General features: G+C 40.7%; 2 protein-coding genes across 2 annotated transcripts in view; both read right to left on the reverse strand.

The window, feature by feature from the left end:
* Positions 1-1,417: 1,417 nt before the first annotated feature.
* Positions 1,418-8,159, reverse strand: slc35b2 (solute carrier family 35 member B2). The gene is made up of 4 exons (XM_008313023.3): positions 7,691-8,159; positions 4,478-4,665; positions 4,180-4,340; positions 1,418-3,804 (listed from the first exon to the last, which is right to left on the reverse strand). Exons 1-4 carry the CDS (start codon positions 7,708-7,710, stop codon positions 2,872-2,874), a joined length of 1,302 nt encoding a protein of 433 aa, XP_008311245.1. The 5' UTR covers positions 7,711-8,159; the 3' UTR covers positions 1,418-2,871.
* Positions 8,160-8,805: 646 nt separating this feature from the next.
* The window catches only part of nfkbie (nuclear factor of kappa light polypeptide gene enhancer in B-cells inhibitor, epsilon), a 7,796-nt gene continuing 2,309 nt past the window's right edge, over positions 8,806-14,292 (reverse strand). Inside the window, exons 2-6 of the mRNA XM_025057103.1 lie at positions 12,789-12,891; positions 11,357-11,567; positions 10,489-10,577; positions 9,709-9,957; positions 8,806-9,599 (exon numbers count right to left, since the gene is read on the reverse strand). Of these exons, the coding sequence (XP_024912871.1) occupies positions 9,531-9,599; positions 9,709-9,957; positions 10,489-10,577; positions 11,357-11,567; positions 12,789-12,891 (721 nt within the window). The 3' untranslated portion in view covers positions 8,806-9,530. The remainder of the gene's footprint in view (positions 9,600-9,708; positions 9,958-10,488; positions 10,578-11,356; positions 11,568-12,788; positions 12,892-14,292) is intronic.

The raw sequence follows: 14,292 nt of genomic DNA on the forward strand, positions 1-14,292 counted from the left end.
CACAGGTAACACACATTGCTGTTCCACGGAACATAGGGATCTACATTTGGAATCATTACAGAAGAAATAACATAAAAATAAAATGAACCAACAACATTAATATTTGACTGGTTATTAGTTACCAGTTATTTTCCAGCCTTTTCGCAAAAAAATAAAAATGCATTTCTGGCTAATCGTTGTCTATCTCTGGGCTAACTGTAAGTTATCTTTTGGTCATTTTTGGATCCTGATTACGTTAAATATTTTGTGTTAAATGAGCCATCTCGAGGTTACTCTTTCACTTTTTTGAATCATTTGGCAGCTTCTGATGGATTATGTTTCACTCTTCATACTCTTTTTTTTAGCTTTTAACTAAGAAGGCTCAATTTTTAGCTATAAAATTGCTATACTGTGACAGTTTTACACCAAAAAAAGAAATTTAAAAAACAACAATAACAACACTAGTTCAGGATTTACACCAATGACACCAGTGTCACATTTTAACGTTTTCCCCCTCAATTTAGGTTTTATTAAAGGGTTTGATAAAAGTCTTTGGCGGCTTTGTTGGTATTGTTATTATTGTTGTTTATTTTATTTTATTTTTTAAAAAGCTCTTCTTTTGGTAGAACTGTCCGTAAACGTCCTCCATTAAACTTTGTCAGACTGGGTGCAAAATGTATTTCGATGTGACTTATTTTCGGCTAAAACCGATAAATTCGATGCCCAGCACTTTGTTTATTTCCACAGCGTATTTATGCTCACCTGAATACGGCACAGTCCGCGGGCCTTCGTGGGAATGTTTTTCTTTGGACGGTTTGTTCTTGTAAAAACGTTGAGTACAACGCTGTCTGTTATTAACTGTGACACAGTTAATAACCGTTTTCAGCCCCCCCTCTCAAGTTCTCCTTCCTCCAGTCTCCCTCGCATTTTCCAAACAAATCTGAATCTTGCTGCTTCCGGTATGACGTAATCCCGTGCTGCCTTCACCGCAGTCGGACATTTGGTGAATGGCTCTATAATTGTCAAATTAGCCAAAACAATCGTTCATTTAACTATATATTAAACACTCTTTTCCCCTGTATATTTCTGCTACACTGGAAACCTAAATAAGTTTCTCATATTCCTTTTCTGATTGATTTTAGTCTTTAGCTCTTCACAGGTATTCTACAAAAGTATCGTTTCATTACATTGTTGACTAGACTTCCATTAACATGTTAGTACAACACAGTTCTGGCAGTGAAGATGGTCTGACGAGAAGGGAGTGGCATGGTTACCTGTACCGGTAGCAGGTGTAATTTGAGAATTAATATTTACTTTTAGACCAATTATTTTGTATAACACGTTCAGGTTACGAGTACCACACCTGTAACCTGAACGCGTCAGAATGTATCCAGACTTAATTACGAAGAAGAATAAATCAAATCTTATGTCTTATAGATTTAATTTAAATTAGTGTTTTATTATTAATCCAGTTACCAGAGGAAATAGAATGATAATACAAAACCCAAGGTACCAGACACATTACATCTCCCCTCAACAACCACTTCAGGACTACAGTACCTTCACCTCCCTCCACTCAGTCGCAATTTGAACAGTCACATCGAACAAACACACGATGCAGTCATTATACAAAAGTACACAACAGAGCAGATGGTTGTAAATAAACAGTATATAACAATGTGGCTTTTAGGCCAACTGTGAAAACTGTCTCATGTTATGACGACAATAAATGTTAATCATTTTTTTTAAAAATCCTTCAATATGTTTCAGGGAAAAAACGTACCTCCAGTGCCATCTGTCTCGGGGTACAGGGGTGGGAGGGGGGGTACAGAGTAGTGTGCTCAAAATCACACTTTCACAGCCCCTAGCAGGTTTACATGTCATTTAATTAACAGCTAAGTATGAGAAAAATGCTAAATGAGTTTAGGTTAAGTTTACAAGGTTTTAAACAGAAATGTCACAATAAGAAACAGAAATTAATCTGTTTAGCAAAGGAAGGCATGACTTTCTTCGTCTCTTTTCATTTTGTTTTGGGATTTCAACGTCAGACATTAACAGCTTGAAGAACTTCATCTTATTCCCAATTTGTCCAGAAAAAGACTAGGAGTAAACTTGCTGCTCAACCAAGAAGTTGTGGTTCAGGGTGAAAATCGTTAACCTGTAGAAAAAAACAAAAACTAAACAAATACATTTTAGTAAGGAACTTGTGAATTTAAGGATGTCACAGGCACTCAACTCATTTACACCCCTTACGGGGTATTTGGTTTAGGGTGATGAGGGTGAGAAGGGCACACAGGATGTGTGTGTGGTGTGTCATGGCTGTTATTAATCTACTGTATTGTTGTTCACTGTGTCTATGAGGACGTCTCTGTACTGGACTAGATAAACATCAGGCGTTGAGCAAAATGATGATGCTGATGATTCAGAAGGTTTAAATGAAGAGTTCTTCAAGTCTCCTGTGATAGAAAATGCTCTTTTTAACACAGCCTCAGTTCTGCAGTACCATCCAACAGCCAGCAGTTGGAAGTTGTCCACTCATATTCTGTGCTGATTGAATGACATATTGGACACAAATAAACGAGAATAAAACCAAGATAAATGTTAAGCTTCCCTGCGAGCTGTGTATTTCTACAGAGAGACCCATCTGACAGGTGAACCACCACCTCACACCAGCAGCGTGGCTGCTATAGTTCAATTACAGGAGTCGCGTGACTCCAGTGTGGTCCAAACAGCAGATTCCCTTTCTATTCCTACCAGCCCACTCCGTGCTAACACGAAATAAAAATAATAAAATAACAACTCTTAGACTGAAACAGAAAGACAAAAAAAAAATCACCACAGAAAACGTGGTGTTCCCAGTTCCCAGTTTGGTGTGTGTGCGACTTTGGAGTGCTAAATCTTCTGCGGGAGCGACTGCTGGGACCGTCCGCTGGACTTCATGCGGTTACGTGCGTAGACCCGCAAGAAAAGTGCCAAGAAAACAACGGCGACACCTATAGAGCCTACGAAGGAGACGGCGTGGCCGTAGATGAAACAGGAAAGGAGGATTGCGATGGCCTGCCTCAGGGTCATGATGATGGTGAAGACGGCAGCACCAAACTGGTTGATGGTGTAGAAGATGAAGAGTTGACCGCACGCCGAACAGATGGAGAGCAACACGGCATGGAAGGCAAACGTAGGGTGACGCACCATGAAGCCCACCGCCTGATAGAGCGTGCCCTGCTCCAGCAGTGAGCCGATAGTGAAGAGACAGGAGAAGAGGTTGACTCCGAACATCATCTGAACCGACGACATCTTGTGCTTGAACAAGTTGTCCTGCCAGTTGGAGGTGAAACTGTCAAAGACGATGTATCCCATGAGTATGATGACCCCGCTGAAGGTCGTGGCAGTGGACGGCTTGTCGTCGTTGTTGCTGGACAGCAGGAACATGCTGACACCGAATGAGATCAGCATGGCGGTGAAGTACTCCCAGTATTCGTAGCTCTTCCGGGACACGAGCTTACCCATGAGCATGACGGGAATGACTTTGGAAGCCTTGGCCAGGACTTGAGTGGGGAAGCTGATGTACTTGAGGGCCTCATACTGACACCAGCTGCTCAGGATGTTGGAGAGCGAGGCAAAGGAGTACTTGTACATGGGCGCGCCGTGGCGGGGTTGCTTGAACATCAGGCACCACACTCCTGCCACCGTAAGAGCCAGGATGCGATTCATGAAGACCAGGAACTGCGAGTCCTGGAATCTCTCCCCTTCCTCCTCTGGATTGGAGGTGCCATAGGAACGTGTCATCACCCTCTCCTGCAGGACCCCCCACGTCAGGTACGACACCTGGAAATAACAGAGTTTTCAGTGGTGGAGTTCATAAAATGTCAAGTTATAACAATAAAATCAACTGATCTGTTTTTTAGTCCAGGTGTTTATTGTTAGTTTAATCAATTCTGTGTTGCACATTTGACTAAACGCAGGAATAAAAAAGACTGATACATAGTAATTATCTACTAAAATCCCATTGGCCTTGAGAAGTGTACAAAGGTGGGTTATGAACAGGGATAGGGATATAAAGGAGAAATGAAACCATGTTGTTCATTGGCAGTTAAAGAAGCGCTGACTGTGGATCAGTGGAACAAAGACACAGTAATGTGACCCCTGTAATAATAATGTAGTAATAATGTCTGTTTAGCAACGTTGTGCTTTAACTCTTACCTGAAGGCCAGCAGCACAAAAGAGTAATTTGATGGTCTGTTTGAAAGTGGAACCTGAATCTCCATCACTCCTGGATGCAAATGACACATCATCCAAGTGACCTATTTTGACCTCACTGCCGTACACGCAAGCCTTTATCGCCGGATAACAGGTACCACTACCTGCACATACAGGACACACAGCAAACAGGTGGGGGTTGGTTTTAAGGTGGCCAAAGAGACACACACACAGTAAATAATTACTTATCCACTGTTAATACTACAATCAAATGTTACTGCTTGTTCTCAAGTGTTCAAACCTGTTTCTAAGTAGTTCACTTTTCTGAAGTAGGTGATTAGGAGGTAGCCCGGGATGATGATAGTGCAGTATCCCAGCATGTTGAGGACGAAGCGGAAGAACCAGACATCCTGCCATCCTTCCAGCAGTGATGACTCCTGTGCAGCCACAGCACAAGGGAACAGTAGCCAGACAAGTGCAGGGAAAACCCTGAAAAAACAACAACAACACCACATTTATTATCACACAAAAGGTGAAATTCTTGAGCAAAACATCAAGGTGCTGTTTCTTTACAGTGATAATGTAATGACAACATATTTGACACACTTCAAATACTGAAAACACACAGGTTTTATTATACAATTTCCCACACCAGTCAATTCAAACATTCAAAACACACAGGTTTTATTACACAATTTCCCACACCAGTCAATAACATTCATTTGGGTTTTTCTGGAAAGAGTACCCCTCCCCTCTCCTCCCTTCCCATCCCCTCCCCCAGCATTATACTGCCCCCCTCTGTGGGGATGGTGTTCTTTAGGTGTCTTATCCTGTATTTCTCTAGCTTGTCCTCAGCACAGATTTATATTTAATTACTTTTTTTACAATTAGCTACATTAAAAAAAAACCCTCAGTAAAAGTGTGTTGCACATAATCCAAGCTAAGGTTTGAAAATGTCCCTTATTTCCAAACATCAGCAGAAATGACCCAGTTGAAATGAGTGGCGTCAACCACTTAAACAAATGAGGCTTGAGATTTGTAGTCATTTTCACCATAACGTCAAAGCGTGACAGCCATAATTTATTCAACTGGGAGTGCAGAGGTTTAGTCTCCTCATCTTGTGAGTTAATCTGCGGTGAAAGCACGGCTTTTAAGGTAAATGCCATGCTGTCGGGGCACCGAGTGTGTACACTGAGGAAGGGCCTCCTCCCCGAGGAGACCCTGACTCACACTGACAGAGCCTCTTTGTACGGTAGACTGTGGACAGGCAGCCAGTGGGCCAAAGGCACTGAACAAGCAGTTTATTACATGGAGGAATGTACTGCACTGGCTAAGACGCCGACCCACAGGCGGCTGCACTATGGGCACTAACAGTGCATTCTGACGTCATGGAATCCAGAAACGTTTAAACTTTGTGTGTTATCTGTTGTTCAAGATCACACTGTCAGAATTGAATAGAACCAACATTATCAATGGAGCTCGGTAAAAAGTAAATGTAAATGTGCTGGGTAATAAGTTTGTTTTTCTCCTTAACTTAACTTGCTCAAAATATCATTACATGTATTATACATCATCAACTTGTTCATAATTAGACAGCACTGTGCCTGTTTAGCTAGGTAAATGTTGACGGATATGGTAACAGCCAGATGGCAATTCAGGTAGCCATGTCACTCAGTTGCCCTCAGGGATATTTCAAATCCCAATGTGAATTTTGTACTATTTTGTTTGTACTATTTTGCGACCACGTTTTATGTCCATCACATTTTTTCAACTCAGTATTACATTATTCATTTTGGAACGATATACTACAAAATAACATTTTTTGTTTCAGCTTAATGCAGTCTTTTTCTTATTTTTTTTTTTTTTTCACAAAAAACCCATAATGTGGTTTCAAAACATTATATAATAAACAAACGTTGACCTGTGGCACATTCAGTTTACTGTGGTCAACAGTATCAATTCACTCAGATAGCAACATCTACACGAGTTGTGTTCAAGTTCTCGGGTTTCCAACCTGAGGCCACAGCAGGCCAGTTATGTACGAGGATAATTCAACTGTGAACTGACGTAAATATGAAAAAGTGGTTCATGTGCCACAGGTTATAATATAAATACAGTCAAGATTAGAATCTTTTTTGCTGCTTGAACAAAGATGTTGCAGCTCTAGTTTCTCACATAGTTGTTCAGGTAAAACCAGTGTAACTTGCTGTTTTATCTTGAAAAACCTGATTCAAAAGAACCACTAGTCACTGTTAAGAACAAGCCCAACACTTAAGTGTAAGGCAACACTGTGAAACACCCAGGTATATCTTGAAAGACAAGGGGCATGGCACTACTATGTCACAGACGTATTACCTGCCCAACAAAATGCCATATGTCATACTCGGTAGAAGAGGTGAAATTAATTGTCAGTTTGATGAAACTGTACATTTGTGAAAATCCTTTCTGTTTACAAAAAATCAATATTTCACATACTCGGTAGAAGAGGTGAAATTAATGGTCAGTTTGATGAAACTGTACATTCATGAAAATCCTTTCTGTTTACAAAAAATGTCAAATACTGAAAATTAGATTACATCGATATCCTGACTGGATAAAGAACCCAAAACAACAGTATTCTAGCTAAACCAACTTTGTGGTATCACTGACGTATACCATCATAGGCTGTTTTTTGTTGTTTGTTTTTTACAGTGTGTCACTAATATGCAACATCTGATATTAACTTCCAAAATCTATGTATTACCTGATTCATCGCTAAATTCATTAAACAGATGTCACGACAAAAGGCAGACAACATGTCAGTAGCAATTCTGACCACACAGTATGATGGCTGCAGAAACTTTTCATTAACTGTGTGTACTGTCACAGTATTTTATCAGGGGCCACAATCCGCAGCAGAGACAGCTCTGTTCTTATAAATTATCTACAGAAAAGGAGGAGTGCACAGTGTAAAAACTAACATTTCAAAATGGACATTTAAGGTGATACAAATGATTTAGTTTCATAAAATTAAAAAAAACAACATTTAAATAGTTTCAAAAGTGTTATTGTTATTAAAATGATCGTTTTCAATTCGACTTGTCAACTAAATGTTGCAATCCTATTCAGCCCACTGTTATATTTAAGCCAAACGACCAAATCATTATCACTCAGACTTTACAATAAACTAAATTAAACAAACATAAGCTCAGGTCACTACAACTACTTCAAATTATTCGTTGTTTAATCGACGTAAAACGTAGCAGTTCTAGTAAAAAATGACCACTAATACACAGATTCCACGCCGGTTCTTGTGTAAACGAACAGAACTGTTGTGAGGCAGGATGTTTACAGACGTTGTCCCTAACAAACATTGCCGGGGACTTCAAAGGGAGAGTCACTGAACAGAGAAAAACACAAACGACACGCTTACCGTCAGAATGTGAGAACTGACAGCACCGTATAGCCTCCACTTAGTTGTTATTGCGACATGTTAACCATTGACTTAGCCAAGTGACGTTCTGAGAGACGTTACCTCCATGAAAAAGATGTCATTTTTCCTCTGTATCCGGGTTTCCGGCTCTGGGCGTACAGAACACGCCGACACTCTCACTTAAGCGTCCCCGCTGAAACAGCGCATGAAGCCGTACGAACCTGGCAGGTAAATGGTCGTTTCTATAGTTATCCCTTTTAAAACCAGTGTTTATCTGTCTGTGAGTGGCCTCCACCTTTATATCTAATACGTTCAACTTCCCCCCTGCTTCACTGGAGCAGCAGAGGCCGCCTCCTCCTCATTCTACACGCAGGAGGGAGTCGGAAGTAAAGCTGTTGCTCTTCGGCTATAGCGACCTCTGTCTGTGCGGAGGAGTAAAGACCATGTTTATCAAATGTGTGAGATTTGAGTAAACCCCTTTTTTGTTCTTTTTTAAAAAACAATATATATATATATATTAATATAATACGCATATATCTATATCTATCAATATTTTTATCTATATAATGTATATGTATTTTTGATATACAATTCAGCTAAATACAAAAAGTAAAACACAGTATAACTGTGTTTATGAAATATTGATATTTAAAAAGTAGAAACCACTTGCATGCACACTAAAAACACTTTTAATCACTGCACTTGTTTATGAAACGTGTGTTCCATACTGTATATCACAAAGAAAACATATTTACCCAGCCCATAGGTTTAAAGAGGAAGTAGGTATAGTTTCACAACCCTTTGTACAAGCTGGTGGCCACAGTGTTAGTCTGTTTATCATCTGTCACCATAACACAGTTAAGTGCCGTTGTCGAACAACTTACACCGTTAGGCAGATAAGTAATCTTGTGATACGAGCAAGACAACCGCATTCTACTTGACAACGTGACAATACAGCTGGGAGTGTCCACTTCGACCTGTCTTTTTTCCAAGTATGTCCTTTTAACTGAGTGGAATTTCCAGCTGCTCCACACCAATTGTTCAACATTTACAGGAAACAGAAGACATAGCTTATACACACACAAACACACACAGCTGATAGGAAGTAAAGAAAAGAATTGAACTTGAGAAATGTAGTCATCATGACTTCTACAGAAAAAAACACAATAGGAGACAGTAACAGGACGGACGATGCATTAACCAATTACAACACACAGTGCAGTTGATTTTTTTTTATTAAAAAATAAAGGAACTGCTCATGTTAACTGGACAGGCCACAGAAATTATACACCAAAGAACCAATTTTTTTGAAGTGAGATAAATAGATATAGATTGATTAGATAGAAAATCTGATTCTTTAAATAGGCAGGTTGTTATTAGCTCATCTGCTTTAGATTAAAGGCCTCTGGCTGCATTCCTCCAAGAGTCTCTTTGTAGCAACGAGTGAAGGATTTTAAAAATAGAAGATTGTACTTTTTTGATTAAACACAAAAGCTGTCATAGTGGTAATGGTTTAGTTTAAGACAAGTTGAAAAAAAGAGATTTGGTTGTTCATTTTCTAGCCATTTTAACTAGTTCCATATTAAGGAGAGGTAGAGTTTCTTTCTTTTTTTTAAAGATGCTGAAAACAATTTGGCACTCACAGTCACAGGCTTTTGCAGCCAAGTACAAACCCAGTCCAGAGGCACAGATTAAGAGGATTTCATGAACCGGTCCTCCATTGGACAAAAACATGCTTTGACAGAGGGAGGTGAGGAGCCATCGGACGTGCACTTTTTATCAACACAAAACATAAATAAAAATGAAATCAAAGGTTACTATGAATAGAGCCACTATTTAATGAAAACCTTTGCGCAAATGCAGCATTTTTTCCCCTCAGGTTGATTCAAGCCACAGTAGAGCTCCAGACATAGTATACATTTTAAGGATTCAGGATTCTGCTCTAGTACTTCACACCAACCACCGATCGCCCAGAGATCTGGATGTCATCGAAAGGGAACAGAGCCAGAATCTGAAAGACCAAAAAAAAAAAAGTCCTTTAGTTAAAAAACACAAACCCACAACCGCCTGCACAGACACAGACAGTAGCCACAACAATATTAATAGTCGTTAGTGCTTACGTCATCGTTGCCGTCAGCCAGATCCAGCGCCGTCTCGTCCTCCATGTTCCTCAGCATGGTGTCAGCTCCAGCGTGGCAGAGGAGGTCAGAGATGGTGGCGTCCTGCCTCCCCACCGCCAGGTGCAGCGGCGTACAGCCGTTAAACATGGCAGCGTCCACGTTGGCCCCCCATTTGAGCAGCAGCTTTACCGATACGACGTCATGCTGTTCGACTGCCAGGTGGAGTGCTGTTTTCCCACTTGTACCTTCCTGTAAATTACAGACATTAACTTCATACCAAAGTCTTAATATTGACCAGACGTTTTCCCCCTCATTTTGTAAACTCATGCTTTAAACCTGGTCCTTAAAAATGACACGTACTGATTACATCAAAGATGGACGAGTGCACATATTTACAAGCCGCACTGGTATTTATCTGACGTGCAGCAGAGTGATTCACTACAGCCGCTGAGTTAAAGTGTGAGGAATGTCTGGGGCTGGGTTTGAGACTGACTGTCGGGTTCTTTTCCTATCAATAGAAAGTGAAGCCTAATCACATCTCAAATCTAATTATGTCTCTGTCAGCACTGCACAGGTGCAGCTGATTTATGGACGTGAAAACACGACTGCAAGGGGTTAAGTGGGATCAGAACACTGACACTGTAAGACTGCAGGAAAACCCGAATCAGGCCCTGAACCTGTCGGTGTGATGAACAGAAACACGAAGTACATCCAATTCTTTTTACAGTGGTTCCAGGGGGAAAAGAAGACAGAAGACATCGTGTCATTTGACAGACTAACCTGGATATTTAAATCAGCTCCCTTTTTTATCAGGACCTTCATAATCTGATGTTGCCTGTTCAGAGCAGCCAAGTGGAGACAGGCCAGACCTGCAGACAAATGTTAGTTTTTATGTTAAACATATATGCTCATATTTTCAGTCAAAAGCTGCACATGCTACTTTCATCAGATCCCGTGTTATTTACAGGAGCTCTTCATTTAAGGTAACCCAGTGTTTCCCAACCTTTTTTGAGCCACGGCACATGTACATCACCAGGAAAAACCCCAGGTCACACCACCAAACAGAAATCTCACAAAAAGTACATGTACTGAAATATAATAATCTTCTAGTTTAAATAACCTCATAATTGACTAAAACCTCAGCCTGTTTAGTTGAAGACAGTGCTGATATACTGGCAGGAATTGAAGAAAGACACTCACAAAGATCTTCTTCAACAGCTATGATTTTTTTTTTCAAAGCCGTCTGCTGCCACTTAGCAGAAGAGGATTTAATTTCTCTGCATTACATGCTTTGACGAGCAAAGAAAAATTATATGCAATAAATAAATAATAGTTTTCAACCCAATTAAGTTTAATTAACTTTGTTTTACGGCACACTAGTGTGCCGCAGTACAGGGGTTGGGAATCACTGATGTAACCAAACACAAACAGATCTGTCAAGTAGTTTTACTGACATTGGGTAAAACCTTGGACAATTATTTATGGGAAAAAATAAAAACACAAATGAAGTCATGTGACATATTAGACTCCAAGGAAAACATAATGAATGAATGATGTCATCTGTGAAGCTCCCTGTTTATCAGCATAAAGTGAGAGACACCAAAATAACAAACGATGTCAGCTGTGGTTCAGGGCTTTTTTTAATCACCTCTCCAGTTCTGGGTCTCTAGGACCGGTGCCAGTTTGCTGGGGGAAACATTTTGCGTCATCTCGTTGGCACATTCCGTTTGTCCGTGCTGACAGGCCACGTGCAGCGCAGTGTTTCCGTCGTGGTCCTGCAGCTCCAGGCTGACTCCCTTCTCCACCAGGCTTTTCACCACGTCTGTCAGGTTTAGATAGGTGGCCAGGTGCAGAGGGCTCTGAGGGTCACACACAGATATAAAATCATTTAATATCTACAACTACCCTCAAAAGTCTACATCTCTGTTGATGCCTGGTTGGAGTTCTGCAAAGTCTGCTGAACGACTGGGATCCAGTGTGGAATTTACAGAGAGAACATGTCCTGGATAATTCTGGTCCCTGAGCAAAACAATAGCGTCTTGGTGATGCCAGCAGCACAGATGGACGGCCAGAGTGGTTTGAGGTGATGGTAAGATGATAGTGAGTAATGGCCTGTGACGGACTACAGCAGTAAACACCACATCTACTCCCCATCCAGACAACTGAGGCTGACAAAAACCCATCAAAAAACATCGAAACCATAAACCTGAGATCTGCTCAAACTTGTGACACAAGGGGCTTTACAAGAGCAGAGGTGGGTTCACTGACTCGGAAAGAAAAAGAAAAAGAAAAAGAAGATACATGCTGAATTTTTAGAACTTTCATAATCCCTTGGGAGTTCCCTTTGGGAAATTTAGGACCTATTATTATTATTATTATTATGACTATTATAAATATAAATATACAAAATATTATATACATACATATACTGTATATGTTTTTTTTTATATACTGTGTGAAACAAATCCATTTCCAGCTCACAGACACTGGTGAAAGCATTATTTCCTATTCTTCCAAAAATAAAGAATCCTGTGTTTGTACTACAGAAATACTACTGAATACTACTAAATACATCAGCAGTGTTAGGGGTGTGTACTCAAACAGGAAATCCAGTAAATATATTTTTGCAAATGTGTCCAAATTTGAAGTCTGACTAAGAACAACACGCCCCAGTCATGGACTTGAATCCTGCCGTGTCTTCGTGTGACATTTCTGTTACCTCCAGTCTAAACCAGCAGAACTACAACGAATAGAACAGATCCTCCACCCACATCAATCCATTCAAGGTTAAACCATCCACAACAGCTCCCGGTTGGTTCTGTTTATACAGGAGGTAGAGGAGGGGAGTTTCCACTCTCTGTTCCTCATGAGCCAACCCTGGAACCACCCCTACAGTGACGCCCAGCGCTAAGAGTAAAGAGGAACAAGAGTTCTCTGGAAGAACGCAGATAGACATAATGTCACAGTTTCCACAACACCAAGGTGCTGCTGGTAATGAGGAAGTCACAGCGGGTTACAACATTCCAGCAGATGCTGCAGCCGCCTGTGTTGTGGGGAAACGGTTGGAGGTGTGTTTTTACCTGGTACAGGTTGTTCTGGATGTCTAGGACTTCTTTGGGGAAAAGGTCGATCAGGTGCTGAATGATGACACCGTCCTCGTGGATTATCGCCAAGTGCAGGAACCTGCAGGCATGGAGAACAAACCAAGGTTTCAAATGTTCTCTGTGAAAGCCTTTTAATTGAACTTTAAAGCAGCTCTAAGTGACGGTTGCTGAGCAACAGTGCCCCCTGCAGCCACAGGTGTTTATGAGCCAATGACATGACTCAAAAAAGGTAAAGAAGACATTTTTACACCAGACCAAAAAAGCTGAATGACTGAAAAACTGTAATAAAGACTATAATATTATGGGTATATGGAAAAGGGAAACTAAAGAAACGTGTTTTCACCAAGTAAACTAATTTAAAAACAAACACCTGCAACAAAAGGCTTTTGCGGGGGTGGGGGATCAGGACCAATTTTTCAGTAGGGAAATTATAATGTTATTTCCTTTTCTCAGATCCTCAGATGAGAACTGAGGTTTTCTAGAAATGACAGTGTTTTAAATAAAGCTCAATGGAGATTTGAAGCAACAGTTATGAACTTGCCAAGAGGCTACAATACATCTACCAAAAAGGATGGGGGGGGGGGCTGCAGAAACACCATTGCACTAGACATCAACACCAGGAGATCGATCTGGACTGCAGGCCGGCCAGTCCATTACAAACACCGCAATATTACCCTGAAATATCCAAGAGTCACCGTCCTCAGTTGTGGGGGGGGGACTGTGTGTTTAGTCTGTGTATAAATCTGCAGGTAAAGCTCATATTACTAGTTTTTCTGCTTCATAAGGAAGCGCTCAATATCCTCCATGCATCAGCACTTCCATTATGGGTATGAGTATGCTACAGGCATTGATTTTAGCATCAGAGGTGAAGATAATTTTTTTTAAATGCCAGTCAACAAGACAACAGAGAAAATGTTGCATCACAATTTTCCACATCATTCATCTCCGGAGACCGAGAGGTGAGAGCGAAATTCATGACTCAGTCAGCTGAACGGCAACAATCGGTGGTCAGAGTATTCATCTCTGTTCACACCTCGTTCAGGAGCCACTACTCAGTAAACACTTAGAGCAGGTGATGAAATAAAAACACGACGGTCAAACAGAGAGGAAATGATTCACTGACATGTGACAGAAATCCTCCTGTGTGACCAACGGAAACATTCTGAAGCAGCAACAACCAGTTCTGTTTCTGACATTTCAGAGAATGTTGTCAAGAAGAGGAAACTTCTCACTCACCACGTGCGCGTGTGTGCACGTAGGGGTCGACTAAAATAACTGTATTTGAAATGCTCAATTTTAAATCTCCTTTTTTTTCCCCAACTTCTCTTTCTAGGAAACTACAATAAGAACCTGAGTTCTAATTGGCTGAGACGGACGACATCTTAAATTCAAAAAGTCGTCAGCTCTGAGCAACTCTTTCATGTCAAAGGGACTTCCTGGTGTTGAGAAAGACATCAATGAATTAGAGGTTAAAAAAAAT

The sequence above is a fragment of the Cynoglossus semilaevis genome, chromosome 7 (assembly GCF_000523025.1).
Source record: "Cynoglossus semilaevis isolate Cse_v1.0 chromosome 7, Cse_v1.0, whole genome shotgun sequence".
In the NCBI taxonomy this organism is placed as follows: Eukaryota; Metazoa; Chordata; class Actinopteri; order Pleuronectiformes; family Cynoglossidae; genus Cynoglossus; species Cynoglossus semilaevis.

Bases quoted from the DNA above. Each gene is read 5' to 3' on its own strand.
- slc35b2 (XM_008313023.3), bottom strand. From the start codon at position 7,710: ATGACATCTTTTTCATGGAG. The intron at 4,666-7,690 runs GTAACGTCTCTC...TTGTTTTTTCAG, and splicing joins ATGACATCTTTTTCATGGAG to GGTTTTCCCTGCACTTGTCT. The intron at 3,805-4,179 runs GTAAGAGTTAAA...TGTTATTTCCAG, and splicing joins TTTGTGCTGCTGGCCTTCAG to GTGTCGTACCTGACGTGGGG.